Here is a 21,379-nt window from a genome sequence, read left to right as displayed (position 1 = left end):
AGACATAGCAGAGAAAAAATCCTGCAATGAATCCATTACAGGATCGTTTGTTTCATATAGCCTATTGGCCCATGTTCTAGGTTCCCCCAGTAAGTAAGATATAGTAGTGCAAACTTTTATTCTCTCACTATGGTAAGTCCTAGGTCTCAAAGTAAATAACAAATTGCATGCATTTTTGAAATCTCTGAAAACTGATCGTTTACCTGAAAAAGGAGTAGGAGGCTGAATTTGAGGTTCAGGAGTAGCCTGCTCCTTAGGGGTTAAACATTCCTTTAGTAAGGCTTTTAAAGCTGTATTCTCTGCTTGCACCTCTGTTAAGCCACGTGCAAGGTAATCCAACTTTTGATGTATGTTAGAGAATTCATTCTGAATCTCTTGTGGATCCATGGCTTAAAGAGTAAACAAACAGATATTTGGGCCTGTTAATACTGTAATACTCCTGACCAATATAAAATTGGTTTTGTTGCTCTTGTGTTTTAAGTCTCAGCAAAATGGTTATATTTACTAAGATCATAAACTGTGAGCTAATTAATAACAAATACAGTAATGAATGACACTGGAAAAGAAACAACGTGTGTTTATTATAACACAGGTTTCATATGAGCAGTGTTAGAATAGCAGTCTCAAGTTTCTGCTTAATGACTTGGTTAGAGGTATAATGTTCAGCAGGAATAATCACTTCAACAAGTTGTAACAGGTGTTTAAAAAGTATCGCAAACAAACTTCACACACTCTCACTGGAATAAAATATTTACAAGTCCCATACATTCTTTCACATCCTTTTGAAAGCAAATATGTATATAACTGGTTGTTCAGTCACAGGTTAGTACGAATAGTGCTTACGAGTTCTTAGAGGATTTATCGGCATATAATCTTACCACTTCAGTCTCTAAGTAAGCGATCACAGTACCTTTGTCTTGGGAGGAATATACCTGATGTGAGAAAGATCCGGAGGTTTGTTTGTCCGACAGCGTGTGGAGAAGTGAGAAGCCGGTGAGAGTGTGACTTACTTCCGGTTGCGGTTAGGATGATCCGATACACAGCTGATGCTGGAATCTCACACAGAGCTAAATATTGCGGCTGCAAAAAAGGCTGAATAGCTGAATGTGATAAAGGTTTGATTTGAATAAACCTCAAGGTGTAAAAACCTAGTAAAGGTTATAACAAGCTGAATAATTCAAAGGTTAAATAAAACAGAGACCTGGTCTTAAGAACTATGAATATAAAGCTAAACTTTTAACAGAGCAGGCTTAAACATAGTACATCAATTAACAGGCAGTTTGAATATGGCAATGTGAGGTTTAAATAGGGTTTGGCTGTTGGTAGGAGGGATCAGTCCTTAAAGGTATATTACAGTAAGTGAATAAAAAATTAAATTGGGGGGGGCGTGTCTAACCACCGACTATGATGGCTGCTTTTTAATTAGGGCTTAACAGAAGAGTGTCTAAAACTGCTGTTTAGCACTCCTATACACCACATACCAAGCCTGATTCGGGACAATTAGTGCTTGTGGAACAGGATTGGACTTTTTTCTATGTTTGATCTTTGCCCAGCAGACCAGAATCTATGAGGTACGCAGCAGGGGCCTAGTGACGGCCGGGAACCTCATCCTCCCCTCCATATTTCTGATGCTATCAGATAGAACCAGCCAGTTGCGCTGCAGAATTGAATACACTCTACACATCATCCCTTCACAAGGGTAAGAAGACGGATTGAGCTTAGAACAAGCCTATAATACACTATATGCAATAGTGCATCTACAAGCTCTGCGGAGTACAGCCCTAATATTGTCACTAAAGAAGTGGCGAGATCAATATGGCGACGGCAAACGACTGGCATCAGTCGATAATACAGCTACTGGACAGACGTTTTGAGGAAATTGAGCGAAGCTTGATCAGTGTCCTCTCATCTGTATATGATCAATCACCTTCCGTGGAGAGTTTGCGGAGTACACAGGAACAGGAGGTTTCGTCAGATACATTGCTTGGTGCGGCGGCTACTGAGAACAAACAGTTGCAGACTGCTGTAGAGCCCATTTGTGTTTATTCGGAACTTTCTATTCCCCTACATGAGGAGAGTCCTCTTTACCTACCTATCGCTACTTGGGCGAATCACCTACTTGTGGCCGGCCCCTTGCGGGAGGTCATGGAAACCCTATCTGCATTTAAGGGAGCTCTGGCTGTGAAAATGACAAGGCACCCGACTTCCCAGCTTGTCAAGTGTTTATCGGAGGATATGCTATTTTTAGATGTGAAACGCTGGGGACACTTACAGCAGCTGTTGGTCAACTCCTTCAACAGAGCAGGAGTAGGCTGAATCTGAGACCTGAGGACTTGTTAGAGACGCAGGTCCTTTGTTTTTGATACTTGGTTTTTCTTTATGTTTTGTTTTTTCCCTCAAGTTATTTGACTCTTTAAATACGTCTGTATAGCACTGGGTTGTATATGTCTGGCCTCCTTAGTGATGACTATCTTTCTGATCATAGTCTAACCTCGGTCTTCTGGGAAAGGTATCTTCATCTAAGAGAATGTTGGAAAATAACACTTGAGGTCTGCAGTACTGCGCAGCACTGTTTGTGTATATATGATGAGACAGGTCTGCTCTGCATTTCCTATGTTGCAAGGGGTATACTATAAATGTGCCTAGGTAGATTTTAAGATTTACAGTCTGAGATTTATAAAGGTTTGATGATGCCTTTCCAAGAATTATATATATGTACTCTTTCTTCCCCCAAGATTTTTAATCACATTATAGGCAGACGCAGCATGCTTTCAGACATCAGTAGACCATTGTGTATGGCTTAATATTTATTTACTTTTTCTCCTTCTTGAGATGAAGCTGGGTTTGTGGCTATACAGACAAAATCCTACTATATAGATAGTTATTACTATTTCAGCACTCCATGCTACTAATACAATATGCACTGGGTCTAGAGAGTTTAGAGACTCTTCTATAAAATGTATACTTAAAGTTCCCTGATACACTATTATGATAATTTTATCTAGAGAACTTAGAGCTATTTTGTTCACCAACATTTCATTATACTCCCACATTTATTAATAGTTATACCACCACATTTATTAATAGTTTACTGTGATATAGTTTACAATTACTTATCTTTGAAGGTTTCACTGTCTAGGTAACAAATTCAGTCCACTATATAAGTTATAGTCTTGCATGTGTATTTGATATATATACAGGGTCCAAGAGTGGCCCTTTAAATACTAGCCTCCCCATGTAATCTGCCCCTATTAGAGTAGTCGTTTTATTCTATAGCCCAAGAGAGGCTACTATATTTATTTTGGGGTTATCCAGATAGAGCGTAATTGACATTAGAAAATTGGGGTTGTCTAATTACATGATATACTGAAAAATGAGGTAACTATTTTCTCTGCCAATTATTGTATTATTTAACATTTTCTTTGATTTGGTTTATTTTGCATTTACATTGTATCTATATTGCTTCTCCGGATTGTCATAGGAGACATATGTACTGTGTGATATTTTACCTCAATAAAAAAAAAAAAAAAAAAAAAAAAAAAAATTAAATTGATCTAGAAATAAAGACCATCGAACCTGACGTGCAGATAAGGTTTTACTCTTCTTTAGGTACCCAAGGTTTTTGTGATCCGTGAAAATTAAAAAAGGTTCTTTAGACCCTTCCAATAGGTGTCTCCAGTGCTCCAATGAACTTTTAATTGCCAAGAGTTCCTTATCACCGATGCAATAGTTTGTTTCGGCTGGAAGTTATGTTCTGGAGTAAAATGCCACAGGGTATGTTTCTTGATCATCCTCTCTATTTTGTGATAGAACTGCCCCAATACCAGTGTTAGAGGCATCAACCTCCAATATGAATTGAGAGTGGTAATCAGGCAACGTCAAAACCGGAGCAGTGGAAAAACATTGCTTTAGGTTAATGAAGGCATTTTGAGCTTCTTCATTCCAGTGAAACTTATGAGTTTTCCTTGTAAGTTGAGTTAATGGCCTAACGATAGTAGAGAATTTTTTTATAAATTTTCTGCAAAATTTCGAGATCCACAGAAATCTCTGTAGGGCTCGAACAGTGCAGGGTCTTGTCCAATCTTGAATTGTATTAACTTTATCAGGATCCATCTGGATCTTTTTAGGGGATAAAATATAACCAAGGAATTTAATCTGTTTAACGTGGAAACTACATTTTTCCAGTTTGGAAAAAAGTCTATGTTGTCTGAGACGGGTGAGAACCCATCTTACATGTTTCTCATGTTCTTGGAGAGTTGTGGAATAAACAAGGATGTCATCCAAATAAATAATGACACATATATCTGTTAGATCATGGAAAATCTAGTTTATAAAGTGTTGTAAAGTCGCTGGTGCGTTACTTAACCCGAATGGCATAACATTGTACTGATATAAGTCATATCGCGTTCTGAACACTGTTTTCCATTCATCTCCTTCCTTAATCCGTATCAGATTATATGCCCCCTTCACATCTAATTTGGTGTTTATGGTGGCATTAGAAAGTCTTTCCAGTAGTTCTGGTATCAAGGGTAATGGATAGCGATTTTTTACTGTGATTGCGTTCAGTGCCCTATAATCAATAATTGGTCTTAGGGACTGATCCTTATTTTTAACAAAAAATATACCAGCTACTGCTGGTGATGTTGAATGAGTAATAAAACCCTTTTTGAGATTTTCGTCTAAATAATTTCGTGAGTGAGCTCATTTTGGGACAGGGGATACATTTTGCCATAAGGTATTTTAGATCCGGGGATTATCTCCATGGGGCAATCGAAATGTCGGTGTGGAGGTAGTGATTCAGCTTCCTTTAGGTTGAAGACATCTACCAAGTCAGAGTATGCCATTGGAACACCAGTCTCAATGTTAGCTGTTGAGCAATGTGGGTAACATGTATTTTTACAATATGTAGATATCAGGCTAATCTCATTCTTTGACCAATCTATATTCGGGTTATGTGTGGCTAACCATGAATATCCCAGTATAAGGGTATGTCTGTCAATAGGTATGATATCATAGGATAAATATTCAGTATGACCATCTATTGTTGTTGTGAGTAATGGAATGGTGTGGTGCGTGATAGGACCTTTCTGAATTAAAGTACCATCGATTAATTTAACAAACACTGGTTGCTGTTTGCACACTGTGGGTATTTTATTTTTATTTACAAATGTAACATCAATATATATTCCTGAAGCCCTGGAATCTATTAATGCGTCACTCTGGATGTGGTGATGATCCCACTGTATGGAGAGAGACAATGTGAGTTGCCTAACTTTAGTTATGTTATGTAGTGATACTATATTATCTGTCTTACCCTTGTTTTGTTTTGATAATAGAGGGCAAGTAGCAACAGAATGCTCCTTATGAGCACAATACAGACAGAGGTTTGCAAGTCTTCTCCTTGTCTTCTCCTCTTGCGTTAAAGGACCTTTGATTACTCCAATCTCCATTGGAGTGCTGAAGGGTTGACTTCGTTCTTGAGTTAGAGACGGTGAATAAGGTCATAAATACCCTTTTCAGCCTTTTCTTTCCCTCAATCATCTGTCCAATGTCGTGCTTAATTTAATTAAAGCACTGAGTGTATCAGGTAATTCTAGATGTGAAAGTTCATCCTTTAGGGACTCTGAGAGTCCCAGACGGAACTGGTTTCGCAAGCTGACTTCGTTCCACTGTGAATCTGGGGCCCACATTTGGAAGTCTGTTGTATATTCTTCTACAGTCCTCTTCCCTTGCTTAAGCACACACAATTTTGTTTCAGCATGGATTTGTCTGTTTGAGTCCTCATAGAGGCCTGCCATGGCTAAAAAGAAATCAGATAGCGAGTATAAAATAGGATTGTTGTGTTCGAAAAATCTGTTAGCCCAAGTTCGTGGTTCACCAACCAAATATGAAATAGTGGTACAGACTTTGATCCTTTCTGAATGGTAAGTGCGCAGTTTCAGTGAGAACAACAAATTGCAAGCGTTTCTGAAATCACAAAACTCCGCCCGCTTGCCAGAAAAGGGTACTGGAGTATGCACCTGGGGTTCAGGTATTTCCTGTTGTTTTGTTGTTATGCAATCTTTTAGCAAAGCTTTTATGGCAGTATTCTCTGCCTGAACCTCTTGTAAGGCATGTGCTAAATAGTCAAGTTTCTGGTACACATTAGTGAACTCATTTTTTATTTCTGTAGGATCCATGTTTCTTCCACTTTATGACCTGATTATTATGTAACGAATCCACTATATGTAACTGACAAAAAAGTTATATTTGTTGCTCTTTGGTGTTCAACCCCTGAAATCTCTGATACAACAGGTGATAGACACAGTGAGCAGTTTTGATAGACAGTAGTTGCGGTTACTGAAACAGTTACTAATCTTTGTGGATCACATAGAGTTCTCAAATAGAGCTCTCAGTATAATATAAACTTCAGATTCCAATAAGTCTTGTTTGAATACATAGACAACGTTGAATATAATTGTAGAGAGATAAGGAGTATTTCACACACATTCACCCTAAAATATATACAGTCACACTCACACTGAACCGTAATCCAAATTACAAGAGACTTCACAGATCCAATATTGTGCGGGCATAAGCGGTGAATATAGGTAGCGTTCCTGACAATAAGTATAAGGTATTACCTTATCAGATGCTGGGATGCAGTGCAGATAATAAACAATGTTAAACAGGCTGGAGTTTACCTGAGAGCCGAGAGAGCAGCTGCGTTTGGCAGCGGAGAGAGGGTGAATGTGTGACTCACTTCCGGTTTCGGTAACAGCGTCTGAAGAGCTGCAGTGGTGTTGTAAAAAGATTACAAGATAGATCCGGAGGATAATCAGCAGGTATCATATGAGGAGTGAAGTTGGTCAATTCAGGATTATTCATTATTCATTATTTATTTTAAAGGATCAGAGGGTAAGAAGGGATATACCTTAAAGGTATATCACAAAGATAGTATATGAGTGCTAAAGGGTATAGTGTATATAATGTAAACCTATTAGATATTATAATCCAAAAAATACTTATAGAAGTCTAGGGATATAAAATATTAAAGGGACACTGAACCCAAATTTTTTCTTTTGTGATTCAGATAGAGTATGCAATTTCTAAGCAACTTTCTAATTTACTCATATTATCAATGTTTCTTCGTTCTCTTGCTATCGTTATATGAAAAAGAAGGCATCTAAGCTTTTTTCTTGGTTCAGAATGCTGGACAGCAGTTTTTGATTGGTGGATGAACTTATCCACCAATCAGCAAGGACAACCTAGGTTGTTCACCAAAAATGGGCTGGCATCTAAACTTACATTCTTGTATTTCAAATAAATATACCAAGAGAATAAAGAACATTTGATAATAGGAATAAATTTGAAAGTTGCTTAAAATGTCATGCTTTATCTGAATCACGAAAGAAAAAAATTGGGTTCAGTGTCCCTTTAAATATTTATTACAAACACATAATCACAGTACAAATGAGCGGTCAAATAAAATGTCTACCTAGACAGAAATCGATAGAATAGCCTTAAAAACATTTAGTGCAAACATATGAAATGCTTTAAAACTCATAATGTGGTATTAAAATGTCTAAAAACAATTATAGGTCCCTTGTAAGGATATCTCAATACCAACGTACTAACGTAGTGTGTAGTAGTAAGATGACTAAACAACTGAGTTTGTGCCAACTGTTTATAGTGTTGCCGGATATACCAGCTGAAGTACTCTTTGATACTTAGAACCTAATGTGGCCGTGTGCGGTCAGTAATTCAGCCTCAAAGTCAGTACAGTCAGTTCTTTGTGTTCGCTAATAACGGTATAACCAAAGAACGGACTGTACTGCCTGTAACGGCGTCTAAACCAATTTTCCACAAATTCAGAAACGTCTTTGGAAGGAAACCACTCTGGGGAGCGAGGATGTTGAAGTTAATCTGGATTAAATCTAGGGTTTCCTGCTTTGTCAGTAATTTTTATATGAGGAATTTATTTTACGCCTTTTAGGCACAGGGGAGTCATCAGAGGAATTGGAGTCATAATTTGAAAAAGACTTATCCTCTAAATTATTGTCAGAATCAGAGTAATTAATATAATCTCCTGCAGAATTAAAACTAGTAAAATAAAATACAATGTAGGTGTAAATTAACAATGTGCAATGTAAATGTTGAAATGCAAAGAAGTTGCGAGTGAAAGAATGAGGAGAGAAAAAATCTACAGAGCTCAGAGGCAAAAGGGGTGGAAACAAGTCGACGTCACAGGGCTGGAACCAGAGAGAAAATAAAATGGCTGCCGGAAGATTGGAGCCTAAAGAGCAACAAGAGTGCTCAAGAGCAAACGGCAAAATGGCAAAAAAGAAGTTAAGAGGAAAAAGACAAGAACAATAGGTAACGAAAAGCTGATTTAAAAAAAAAAAAAAAAAAAGAAACGGAACTTGCTTTATTAATGAAAAAGTGGAAAGCGGAAAAAAATGTAAATTTGCCATAAAATAAAGAGAAAAGAGAGACAGGAAAGGAAATATAATTACTGCTAGACACAAAAAAAGTTTAATCTATACTATATTCGCATTTGCAACGCGTCCTTCGGTGTCGTCAGTTGCACACGCATACTCAAAGGAATGTTGGTTGCATCCAGGTGGATTCCTAAAATGGCAGGGTGTTGAAAGAATCTACCGAAGGTGGATTCTTTCACCACCCTGCCATTTTTGGAATCCACTTGGATGCAGTGTAGGCAGACCTGAGGTCTTAAAAAAAACATGCAACTGCCCACACAAAATATCTAAAAAACACGCAACCACCCACACGAAGTATAACAAACAACTAAACCGTCAACCTTCACATAGCAAAACAATAAAGTAATTAACCCCTAATCCACAAATAACATAATTAAAATATTAACCCCTTAACCGTCAACCACCCACATCGCAATACTCCTAATTAACCTTTTAACCTCTAAACCGCCAAACCCTACATCGAAATAGCCCTAATTAACCTATTAAACCCTAAACCGCCAAACCCCCACATTGAAATAACCCTAATTAATATATTAACCTCTATACAGCCAACTCCCCCACAATGCAAATAACTAATTTATGGCCAGATTACGAGTTTTGCTTTATGGCTGGCTCGGTACTAGCTTGCAAGTTATTTCCACCACTCACCTTTAATAGCGCTGCTATTACAGGTTTTCCAAAAAACAGGCGTTTGTGGGCAATATGGCAGCGTTGAGCTCCATACCGCACACAAATACCAGCGCTGCTTTGAGCTGCTTTTGCGTGCTCGTACACGATTTCCCCATAGACATCAATGGGGAGAGCCGGCTAAAAAAAAGCCTAACACCTGTAATAATGGAGCGTAAAGCTCCATAACACAGCCCCATTGATTCCTATGGGGAAAGAAAATTTATGTTTAAACCCTAACATAAACCCTGAGTCTAAACACCCCTAATCTGCCACCCCCGACATCACAGACACCTACATAACACTTATTAACCCATAATCTGCCGTCCCCGACATCGCCGCCACCTACATTACACGTATTAACCCCTAATCTGCCGCCCCAATGTCGCCGCCACCTACCTACACTTATTAACCCCTAATCTTCCACCCCCAACGTCGCCACTATACTTGAGTTATTAACCCCTAAACCTCTGGCCTCCCACATCACTAACACTAAATAAATATATTAACCCCTATATCTAAGTCTAACCCTAACATCCCTAACTTTAATATAATTAAAATAAAAATTACTAATATTACCTAAATAATTCCTATTTAAGACTAAATACTTACCTGTAAAATAAACCCTGTTAGCTACAATATAACTAATAGTTACATTGTATCTATCTTAGGTTTTATTTTTATTTTACAGGTATGTTTGTATTTATTTTAACTAGGTAGACTAGTTAGTAAATAGTTATTAACTATTTACTATCTACCTAGTTAAAATAAATACAAACTTACCTGTAAAATAAAACCTAACCTGTCTTACACTAAAACCTTCCATTACACTAAAATTAAATAAATTAAATTACAAAAAAACATTTATCTAAATTACAAAAAATAATTAACACTAAATTACACAAATAAAAAAAATCAAATATTTAAACTAATTACACCTAATCTAATAGCCCTATCAATATAATAAAGCCTCCCCAAAATAAAAACCTAGCCTAAACTAAACTGCCAATGGCCCTTAAAAGGGCCTTTTGTGGGGTACTGCCCCAAAGAAATCAGCTCTTTTACCTGTAAAAAAAAAATACGAACAACCCCCCAACAATAAAACCCATCACCCACACAACCAACCCCCCCAAAAAAACCTACCTAAAAAACTTAAGCTCCCCATTGCCCTGAAAAAGGCATTTGGATGGGCATTGTCCTTAAAAGGGCATTTAGCTCTTTTACGTTGCCCAAAGTCCCTAATCTAAAAATAATACCCACCCAATAAACCCTTAAAAAAAACTAACACTAACCCCCAAAGATCCACTTACAGTTTTTGAAAACCGGACATCCATCCTCATCCATCCGGGAGAAGTCTTCATCCAAGCGGCAAGAAGTCCTCAAAGAAGCCGGGAGAAGTTTTCATCCAAGCAACAAGAAGTCATCCTCCAGGCGGGCAGAAGTCTTCATCCAGACGGCATCTTCTTTCTTCATCCTTCCGACGTGGAGCGCTCCATCTTCAAGATGCAGAGCATCCTCTACTTTTGATGGCTATTGAAGAATTAAGTTTCCTTTAAATTACATCATCCAAGATGGCGTCCCTTGAATTCCGATTGGCTGATAGAATTTTATCAGCCAATCGGAATAAAAGGGTAAAAAATCGGGGGCGGAGTCTGGCCACGCTGGGACATGGCCGCTCAGTGAGGTTGCTCTGTGGGACCGGAGTTTGTCTTGCACACTTATATCTAGCTGTGGATAAAATACAGGCACCTAGAGGTGTCGGAACACATGAGGAACAGAACCGCCGCACTTAGGATAACAAATATGGCCTGAACAGACCGCAAACATCCGAAGAGGCTCACAGTGTTCAGGAGATAGCGGTCGCCATCTTGGATTTTCCCCACGAGGTTCAGGCAGCATATGACTGCAACAGGACCAGGTATTATTAAAGTGGGTACTCGAAATGCTACTACTCATTAGGCACAAGGGCTAACACACATGCCAAAGACTCTAACCATAGTATACGTTAACACAAATAGTAATTTTAACGGCATATACCTGCTCCTTAATATAGGTTCACAGAACTACTATAATGCCCTCATAAGTGGACATAACTTATAAGTCTAACATAATACAAAACATACAGGACATGTCGCTAACCAGTGGATTTGATGTTACAAGTACAAGGAAAGTCTGGATACAGCTTTTTTTCTTATTTTCCTCCCTTTTTTCATTTTAAAAGAAAACAAAAATAAACATGAAACTGCGCTTTTCTGAGGGGGGAAAACAGATATGGAGATGAAGATACACATTAAATAGCATGACAAATGCATATGCTTATATCTCAAATATACTGAATGTGTGTTCAGAAGAAACAGCTGGGATGGCTTGTTATGTTTTATAACTTGGCTTATAACTTCAGGGAGCAATGTGCCATTTCCTACTAGCAACTCTATAATTGAATATCAGGTGCTGCTTTACCCTCTGTGTAGTATAACTATATCCTGAACTATTTAAAGTTTCTGTTTGCGCAATCTCACTACGGGGGCTGCATTTGGTGTCTTCATACAGTTATTACAGCGAAGATATACACCTTATACTTGAAATCTTAATAATGTCCTCCAGAAGGCAAACAAAGCCAGATAAACCTGCGAAATCACAGCATACCACACTCAAATCAGTCACAGAATTTTTCCAGTCTCAGGATAGAGAAAGCACATCCCAAGAACTAGCAAACTCGAATCATACTGACAAAGCGCCAGGGTCAGGAGACATCATGGCGGATCACCAGCAAGATCAACTATCACAAATCCTAACCAGGTTGAATGATCTCCCATCTAAAAATGATATAGACTCTCTAAAGGATCTGATTAAGACAGAGATTTCTGACCTAAAGAAAGATATCACTGATATCGGCAACAGAGTAGATAATTTAGAGTCATCACTGGACATGACGACACAAGAGATGAAAGACATTACAGAATCTCAAGAGCAGCAATCCCTTTTAATTCAGGATTTGAATGTTAAACTCGAAGATCTGGACAACAGAGGGCGAAGAAATAATTTGAGAATTAGAGGGATACCAGAGTCTATCGAGCCCTCCGACCTGGAAGACTATCTACAATCACTCTTTCGCCATCTTATGGACTCCTCAGATACCACATCCTCTATATCTTTAGAGAGAGCTCACAGAGCTCTGAGAGCAAAACCTTCAAATCAAGCTCCACCACGAGATGTGATAATTAAATTCCTTAGCTTTAAAGATAAGGACACTATTTGGCAGCTCTTCAGAGATAACCCTAATCTTAAATATCAAGACCAGGAGATTCAGGCTTACCTGGACTTAAGCCCTATCACTCTCCAAAAAAGAAAGGACGCTAAATTTATTACAACTACTTTACAAAAGCACAACATAAGATACCGTTGGGGGTATCCATTTGCTCTCATCGTATCACTTGAGGGTAAAACCTGGATCTACAGAACCTTGGAGGACTTGGACTCTTTTTCCAAAGGCATTAACCTGGAAATTCCTGCACCTTCAATACAAGATAACACCCCCGCTACAAGCGGGATGACATCTCGCCTGAGAGACAGGAGACCTGAATGGAACATTGTTCAATACAGGAAAAGGCCTCCCAGACAAACAAACTCTGAATCAGTTGTTAAATCTAACTTCCCTACATGACTTCTTGAAGGTCTTAATCTTGAATCTCACAAAGACTAACCGCTCATAACTGGGCAGTCCATATCCTTTTCGTAATTCTCTGACGAGAAAAAATAAGAAAGAAAATGTTATGTTTACTGTTATTGTTCACTATGTTAACTATGTTATTTGATGGTTCTTTGGTTGTTATATATTATGATCTTTTTCTTCTAGACACATGCTGCATATTCTATGAACAAAAACTAGTAGAAATGTCTTCAGGCTTTGATACCTTATCTAACACCTAACACCTATTAATCAAGACACAATAGTAGTGTCATTAAGGTAGAATATAATTTTGCCCTGAATATTCGAGAGTTGCAATAGAGCACTTTAAGCGTGAATTAGCCAAGTCTTTACGGATAGAAATTTAATATTTTGCAGTTTAGCTAGAAATGTGCATTTTGTTGGTTGATGTATTTGTATCATATAGATAGGACTGACTTAGCACTAACCTTTGTCCTTTTTTTTTTGAAGACTCTTTTAGATTGTCTTCTCTTAACTCCACTTCTTAATAGTGGAATCTCTGGTACCCAACCCCTGTCTCTACAAACTATATATGTATCCTTTTTCTCACTTTGTCGAACTCTTTCTATCTTTTACTCTTCTTTCTTTCACTCTTCTCTCACCCTTTGATTGTCATTACTTGTTAATCCATAGCTTTCAGAACAGTACCTCAAACAAGAGTACTGCATCTTGTAAAAAAAGAACCTTACACCCACCCAACTTTTCCTATGACAGATAAACAAATAAACCAACTCCGGATAATATCCATTAACACCAAAGGTCTAAACTCTCCCTTCAAAAGAAATTCAACTCTCTCTGACTTTAAACAACATAGGAGTGATATAGTCATGCTTCAAGAGACGCATTTCAAAAGAGGTAGGGAACCACAAACCTATAAATTTAAATTTGGCCAATGCTTTTATTCTTCCAATACTACAAAAACAAACGGGGTTGGGATTCTGATTAAAAGCAATATTCCTTTTCAGGAGCTTTTTACCCACAAAGATAAAGAGGGTAGATTTATAGCAGTAACGGGTAAACTGTATGGAAAGCTTGTAACTTTAGTTTGTATATATGCGCCAAACACACAACAACATCTCTTCTTTAAGACGATAACAAACAGACTACTTGACAATGCAAAGGGAGCTTTGATCATTGGAGGTGACTTCAATACACCACTCAATCCACATATTGACTGCTCTACACACTCTTCGTCTATCCCATCCAAACGAATCGCAGCAATAAAACAGAACATGAGGGACTTAGCAGTGCATGACGTTTGGAGATCTCTAAACCCGCATACAAGAGACTATACATTCTATTCTGCCCCACACAAATTATACTCTAGGATAGACTATCTGTTCATGGATGTCTCTAGCTTCTCCTATATAGTACAAAGCAAGATTCTAACATGCACATGGTCAGATCATTCTTTTATGAGCTGTAGTCTACATTGGCCTAACATCTCTCAAAAAATATTTAATTGGAAATTTGAATCCTCCCTAATAGAAGACACACTAATAAATGAAAAATTGGGGAAATCTCTAGCTGAATATTTTGAACTAAACTCATCTCCACAAATGGACGAAAGAGTTGTGTGGGAAGCACATAAAAGTGTCATTAGGGGAGAATGTATTAGCCATAAAAGCTTTCAAGTTAAACAACAAAAAGCTAGATTAGAAACAACATTACAACAAATTACTGATTTGGAGTCCCAACACAGACAGAACCCGGGGGATGAACCTGTGTATACCGAACTCTGTAACAAAAGACAGGAAATGAACTCTCAACTCCTACATAGATATAAAAAAATGCCCTCCGACTTAAACAAGTATATTTTGACAGCGACAATAAGAGCGGGAGATTCTTAGCTAGGAAATTACGTAGAAGAACAAATAGATCTTTTATTATGTCAATTAAAAATGCAAAAGGCTCCACATGTTCTAATACCACTTCTATAGCTAACGCATTTCGAGAATACTTCGAAGGTTTGTATAATTTGAAAGACTCTGACCCCATAGTCACTAGACGCGATGACTCCTTTAGCTCCCATATTAAGAGATATTTAGATAGCATACAGATCCCCACCTTATCAAAAGAACAACAAGAACAATTAGATAGCCCAATTCAAGTTGAAGAAGTTATTAATGTCATCAAACATTTACCTAATGGTAAAGCTCCAGGGCCGGATGGCTTCACTAATTTGTACTACAAAAGCTTTCAACCCATAATTGCCCCCCAGTTATGTAGACTGTATAATGTTATAAATGAGGCCACTCCCTTCTTACAACAATCATTAGAGGCCACAATAGTATTATTGCCCAAACCTGGGAAATCAACAGATATGGTTATGAACTATCGACCGATCTCCTTGCTAAATAACGATTCAAAGATCTTTGCCAAGATACTTGCAAATAGATTAGGACCCATTATGCCTTCTTTGATACACGGAGACCAAGTTGGTTTTGTTATTAATAGGGAGGCCAAAGATAACACAATCCGTTCCCTTCATTTAATCCAACATGCACTATCTTCTGATTCACAAATAGTGATGGTATCCACAGACGCTGAAAAAGCGTTCGATAGTGTAGATTGGACGTTTCTGCATCACATTTTAGAAAGATTCGGTTTTAGCAAGGGTATCTTAGGGAAAATCTTTGCCCTATATAATAGCCCAAGCGCGCGCATACTGGTAAATGGAGATCTCTCAGCCCCCTTCTATATCAAAAATGGCACTAGACAGGGATGTCCCTTATCTCCCCTTCTTTTCGCATGCGCTATAGAAATATTGGCATTAAAAATAAGGGAAAATAAAAATATTTGCGGCCTAACCCTTCAGAATCATACCTATAAACTTTCGCTATTCGCGGATGACATCCTGTTTACATTGTCGTCACCTAGCCAGTCAATCCCTGAATTAATGAAAGAACTTCATGATTTCAGAATTGTGTCCAGCTTCTTAATTAATCAATCAAAATCTGAAATCATGAACATTAACTTGTCTGAAGAAGAACTTAATCTTACAAAACAAATTTGCCCCTTTCGCTGGCAATCCTCTTACATTAAATACCTGGGGATTTTCCTGTCTCACAACCAAACTGACTTATTAACTCTTAACTATGAATCTCTTAAAAAGAACATTGTAGCAGACTTAAGCTCCTGGAGATCTAAACGCCTTAGTTGGCTAGGGAGAATGAACACAATCACTATGAATATACTGCCCAGAATTTTATACGTCTTACAGACGGTACCAATCCCTCTCCCCTCATCCTACATCCCTTCACTACAGAGAATAATCAATGACTATATATGGGACAGGAAACACCTTAGAATTAATAGAAAGTTAATGACTCTCCCTAAAGAGTCAGGGGGTCTGGGAGTTCCGGATCTTGAGAAATATAGACAGGCGACTTTCTTACAGCGGGTAGTAGACTGGAACACTAATTACCTTGATAAAATCTGGGTGCGAATCGAACACCAAATGCACCAATGTTCTCACCTGGGTTCTCTGTGTTGGCTAGATGGCTCTGAAGGCCGTCTGAGAATTGTGGGTAATTTTATTACAGAAGAGACATACAAAATGTGGAATAGGTTACTAGTAAAATACCCCATGCTTTCCTCTATACCATCCCCATTGACACCCTTGCTTGGAAATCCAGAGTTTCTTCCAGGATTGGGAATTGCTAAATTAGACCCCCTAGATAAAAGGAGCAACTTACCATTCTCTACATTGTCAGAGGGAGGCAAAATGCATACAAGGCTAAAACTCCTAGAAGATGACCTACATATATTTAATAGTTGGTTTTTCTATTTGCAAGCACACTCTTTTCTTCAGAACCACAAAGGGAAAAATAATATGTTGAGATCACCTACCAATTTTGAGAAACTATGCTTGTCTGCACAACCGATTAGGCACACTCCTATCAATTATATACCACATGCTACAACAAGAACCGTTAGGCCTAGAACACCATTATATTCAAAAATGGGAATCGGAGTTGAATCTTAGAATCTCCCCAAAGGAGAAGCATATGATATTTAAAAGAACAATGAAAGCTTCCACATCAGCTAGAATACTAGAAATTAATTTTAAAATATTGCATCGTTGGTATTATACCCCTACACGTTTAAAAACCTTATATCCTCAAAGATCAGATACATGCTGGCGTTGCGACAGAGGGAGAGGCACTATGGGTCATATATGGTGGTTATGCCCAAACATTTCCCCCTTCTGGAGAGATGTTATAAACCAAACGGAGAAGATACTGGGGATCACTATCCCGCAGGACCCGTTAGTTTGGCTCCTTAATAAACCCCCCAGGAAACTATTGGCTACACATTTGTCCATACTTCAAATTGCTTCCAATAGCGCTAAGACCCTAATAGCAAAATACTGGAAACAATCCTCAATACCAAATACGGCCCAGTGGATTGATACAATGCACAAAACTATTCAATTAGAGGAATACCACTACATGAAATCACAACGCATAGACTTCTATCATGAGATTCTCTTTATTTGGGAAGATTATATATATAACAAATATGATAATTAAATAGATATTGAAATCTGATGGCTTGCGATACAGGGTACACGAGAAACTTGAGGTCTGAATTCCACAATCTAAATGACAATCTTCTTCTTCTCTTCTTTCTTTCTCTTCTTTCCTTTTCTCTTTTTATGTATTTCTCTTGTAAAAATGAAAATTCAACGAGGTTATGGTTTTTAGCTAAAGGTCAGGTTTCTATATAACATGTTAAGTTGAAAATATGTCTAAGTGTGATATGTTCTTGACCAAGTATTTCAATTTAATGTATGATCTGTTATACCTCAATAAAAATACTTAAAAAAAAAAAAAAAAAAAAGGGTAAAAAATCCAATCAACCAATAGGATTGAGCTTGCGTTCTATTGACTGAATGGAACAGCCAATAGAATGCGAGCTCAATCCTTTTGGCTGATTGGATCAGCCAATAGGATTAAAGCTCAATCCTATTAGCTGATTGCATCAGCCAATAGGATTTTTTACCCTTTAATTCCTATTGGCTGATAGAATTCTATCAGCCAATCGGAATTCAAGGAACACCATCTTGGATGACTTCATTTAAAGGAAACTTCATTCTTCAAGACCCATCGAAAGAAGAGGATGCTCCGCGTCTGGATGAAGACTTCTGTCCGCCTGAAGGACCACTTCTTGCCGCTTCGATGAAGACTTCTACCGGCTTTGTTGAGCACTTCTTGCCACTTGGATGAAGACTTCTCCCGGCTGGATGAGGATGGATGTCCGGTCTTCAAAAACTATAAGTGGATCTTCGGGAGTTTATTGGGTGGGTTTTATTTTTAGATTAGGGACTTTGGGCAATGTAAAATAGCTAAATGTCCTTTTAAGGGCAATGCCCATCCAAATGCCCTTTTCAGGGCAATGGGGAGCTTAGGTTTTTTAGGTAGTTTTTTTTTGGGGGGGGGGTTGGTTGTGTGGGTGGTGGGTTTTACTGTTGGGGGTTGTTTGTATTTTTTTTACAGGTAAAAGGGCTGATTTCTTTGGGGCAATGCCCCGCAAAAGGCCCTTTTAAGTGCCATTGGCAGTTTAGTGTAGGCTAGGGTTTTTTTATTTTGGGGGCGCTTTTTACTTTGATAGGGCTATTAGATTAGGTGTAATTAGTTTAAATATTTTATTATTTCTTTTTTATTTTGCGTAATTTAGTATTTATTATTTTTTGTAATTTAGACAAATGTATTTTGTTAATTTAATTTATTTAATTTTAGTGTAACACAGGTTAGGTTTTACAGGTAACTTTGTATTTATTTTAGCTAGGTAGCTAGTAAATAGTTAATAACTGTTTACTAACTAATCTACCTAGTTAAAATAAATACATACTTAACTGTGAAATAAAAATAAAACTTAAGCTAGATACAATATAACTATTAGTTATATTGTAGCTAGCTTAGGTTTTATTTTACAGGTAAGTTTTTATTTACTTTTAAATAGGAATAATGTAGGTATTAATTGTAATTTTTATTTGGAATTTTTTTAATTATGGTAAAGTTAGTGGGTGTTAGGGTTAGGGTTACGTTAGGATTAGGGTTAGACTTAGGGTTAGGTTTATGGGTTAATAAGTGTAGTTAGGTGGCTACGATTTTGGGGGCAGCAGATTAGGGGTTAATAACAGTAATGTAGGTTGTGGCGATGCTAGGGACAGCAGATTAGGGGTTAATAAGTGTATGTACAGATTTTGTAGTTATAGGCTGTACCACTCACTTTTTGGCCGGACAGGCAAACTCGTAATACCGGCGCTGTGGAAGTCCCATTGAAAAAAAGTGTGGTAGTTACGTTGTGTGACAGCAAAAAAAGTGTGCGGTACACCTATACCTACAAGACTCGTAATAGCAGCGGTAGTGAAAAAGCTGCGTTATGAGGCTTTTTCACTCATAACGCAAAACTTGTAATCTAGCCGTTAATTACTAAACCCCCTAACCTAACAACCACTAAATTTACCCCAATTACTATTAAATTACAATTAATAAAAATTAACATTAAATTATAAAAAATAAAAAAGTCTAAGATTACAGAAAAAAATAAACAAAATTATCAAAAATAAACAAAATTATCAAAAATAAAAAAAATTATACCTAATCCCTATGGAAAAAAAGCCCCCCAAAATAAAAACACCCCCTAATCTAAACTACCCATTGCCCCTAAAGGGGCATTTGTATGAGCATTCAGCTCTTTTACTGCCCTTAAAAGGGCAATCACCCAATAGGACGAGAGCTGCTGAAATCTTATTGGCTGATTTGAACAGCCAATAAGATTTAAGTAGCTCTAATTCTATTGGCTGATTTCAACATTTCAGCCAATAGGAATGCAAGGTACCCCAAATTGATTGCGATACTTTGCATTGAATCGTCAGTCTATGATGGACATCGGAACAAGTGGAGCCATCGAGGACCACCGCCATTGAGGATTCAGGCATCTGGAACACAGCTCTGCACCTCTGCCCCATGCCGTCTTCACTCCGGATGAAGATAGAAGATGATGGATGCATCTGGAAGAAGACCTTCTCCTCTGGACTTAAGGAACAGTGAGTACCTATTTGGGGCTTAGGTTTAGGCAATTGTATTTTAATTTTTGGGGTGGTTTGTTTTTTGATTAGGGTTTTTTTGGGCTTGAAAAAGAGCTGATTGGCTTGCCCTTTTAAGGGCAGTAAAAGAGCTGAATGCCCTTAAAATGCCGCTTTAGGTTCAATGGGTAGTTTAGTTTTTTTTAGTGTTAGTTTTTTTATTTTGGAGGGGTTTGGAGGGTTGGGGGGTTTTACTGTTAGGGGGTAAAATAGATGTTTAATTTAGGGCAGTTTAGTGTTAGATTAGGGGGTGTTTTTATTTTTGGGGGCATTTTTTATTTTTAAATGGGTATTAGTTTAGGTTTAATCTTTTTTATTTTGGATACCTTTTTTCTGTAATTATACTTTTTTTATTTTTTGTAACTTTAGCTTGGGGGATTGTAGTTTTTAAACATTATCTAGTACAATTATAAAAGTAGAGAAATAGGCTGCACTACTTAACTTTTCCAGTAGCAGCAAAAGAAAGAGGAATAATAGTGGGTCATTGGTCCCATTATGGTCATTGGTTTTTCTTCTCTACTTTTGTTCAGAAACTGTTCTCATTGGTTTATTATGTTTGGTATCTTTTTTCTCTGTTATGTTAACTGTTTGTGTTCTTTATCTACATAAGTAATGCTTTTAACAGCTGTGTTGGTAGTAGTAAAGAAATATAAAGCAGTCTCCTGTCCTGTAATAAAATCTCCAATTAGAAATAAGAAGGTTCAGGGGTAATTTTCAGTGGCAATTCTTCGATTCTTTGTTACCTAGATTTTGAACAAAATCATTCATTCTTTTTTACAGAGTCATCCGGACAACAGGTTATCTCTTGTTTATTCTTCACTTAAATGCGTGCATCTATTACTGGGCCTCTACCTATGAGGGTCTTGGCAGCACAAAATGGGTTTATGACGGAAATGGAAATATGTAAGTTTACAAGTTTGAAATAGAGACGTGTTGATAACTGTAAAAAAAACCTTCTAGTTCCTACTTCATTTATCAGATATCACTTATCTGTTTAATATTTTTATTTTTTTTTCAATATCTTCAGCTTGTTTTAAGAATTTCCTTACCTGCTCTTGGTTATGTATAGGAAGATGATAACTTTTTTCTAAAATAAAAACTCTCCCTGAATTACTAAAAAGGCTTTATGTAATATAGCAATTAAAGTTCACATAAAAAGAAGTCAATAAATCAAGGCTAAAAATCCAGAGTTTCGGAATAGAATCAGTATATCAATAGCTAAGTGTCTGAGCAAATATTCAAATGACCTAATACCCAATTATCTCACTTGCATTCACATAGGTATCATTAAAATATGTTCTCTAGGTCTAGCCAGAGAATGTTAGAAAACAATGCTCAAATTATGATGACACATTAAAAATGTGAGTCACAAATACAGAATTTGTAGAAATTAATTAATTAAAGAATGTTAGATTTTAAATTATGTGT

The 21,379-nt window shown here is 37.3% G+C and overlaps 1 protein-coding gene across 1 annotated transcript in view; it reads left to right on the top strand.

Moving 5' to 3' along the window:
- CNGB3 (cyclic nucleotide gated channel subunit beta 3) overlaps positions 1 to 21,379 on the top strand; it is a 195,196-nt gene that overhangs the window by 46,233 nt on the left and 127,584 nt on the right. Inside the window, exon 8 of the mRNA XM_053715907.1 lies at positions 20,732 to 20,854. Coding sequence (XP_053571882.1) covers positions 20,732 to 20,854 — 123 coding nt within the window. The remainder of the gene's footprint in view (positions 1 to 20,731; positions 20,855 to 21,379) is intronic.

This window comes from Bombina bombina, chromosome 5 (genome assembly GCF_027579735.1).
Source record: "Bombina bombina isolate aBomBom1 chromosome 5, aBomBom1.pri, whole genome shotgun sequence".
NCBI classification, from domain to species: domain Eukaryota; kingdom Metazoa; phylum Chordata; class Amphibia; order Anura; family Bombinatoridae; genus Bombina; species Bombina bombina.
Note: the sequence above shows the minus strand (reverse complement) of the source record. Positions and strands in the feature narration are given on the sequence as shown.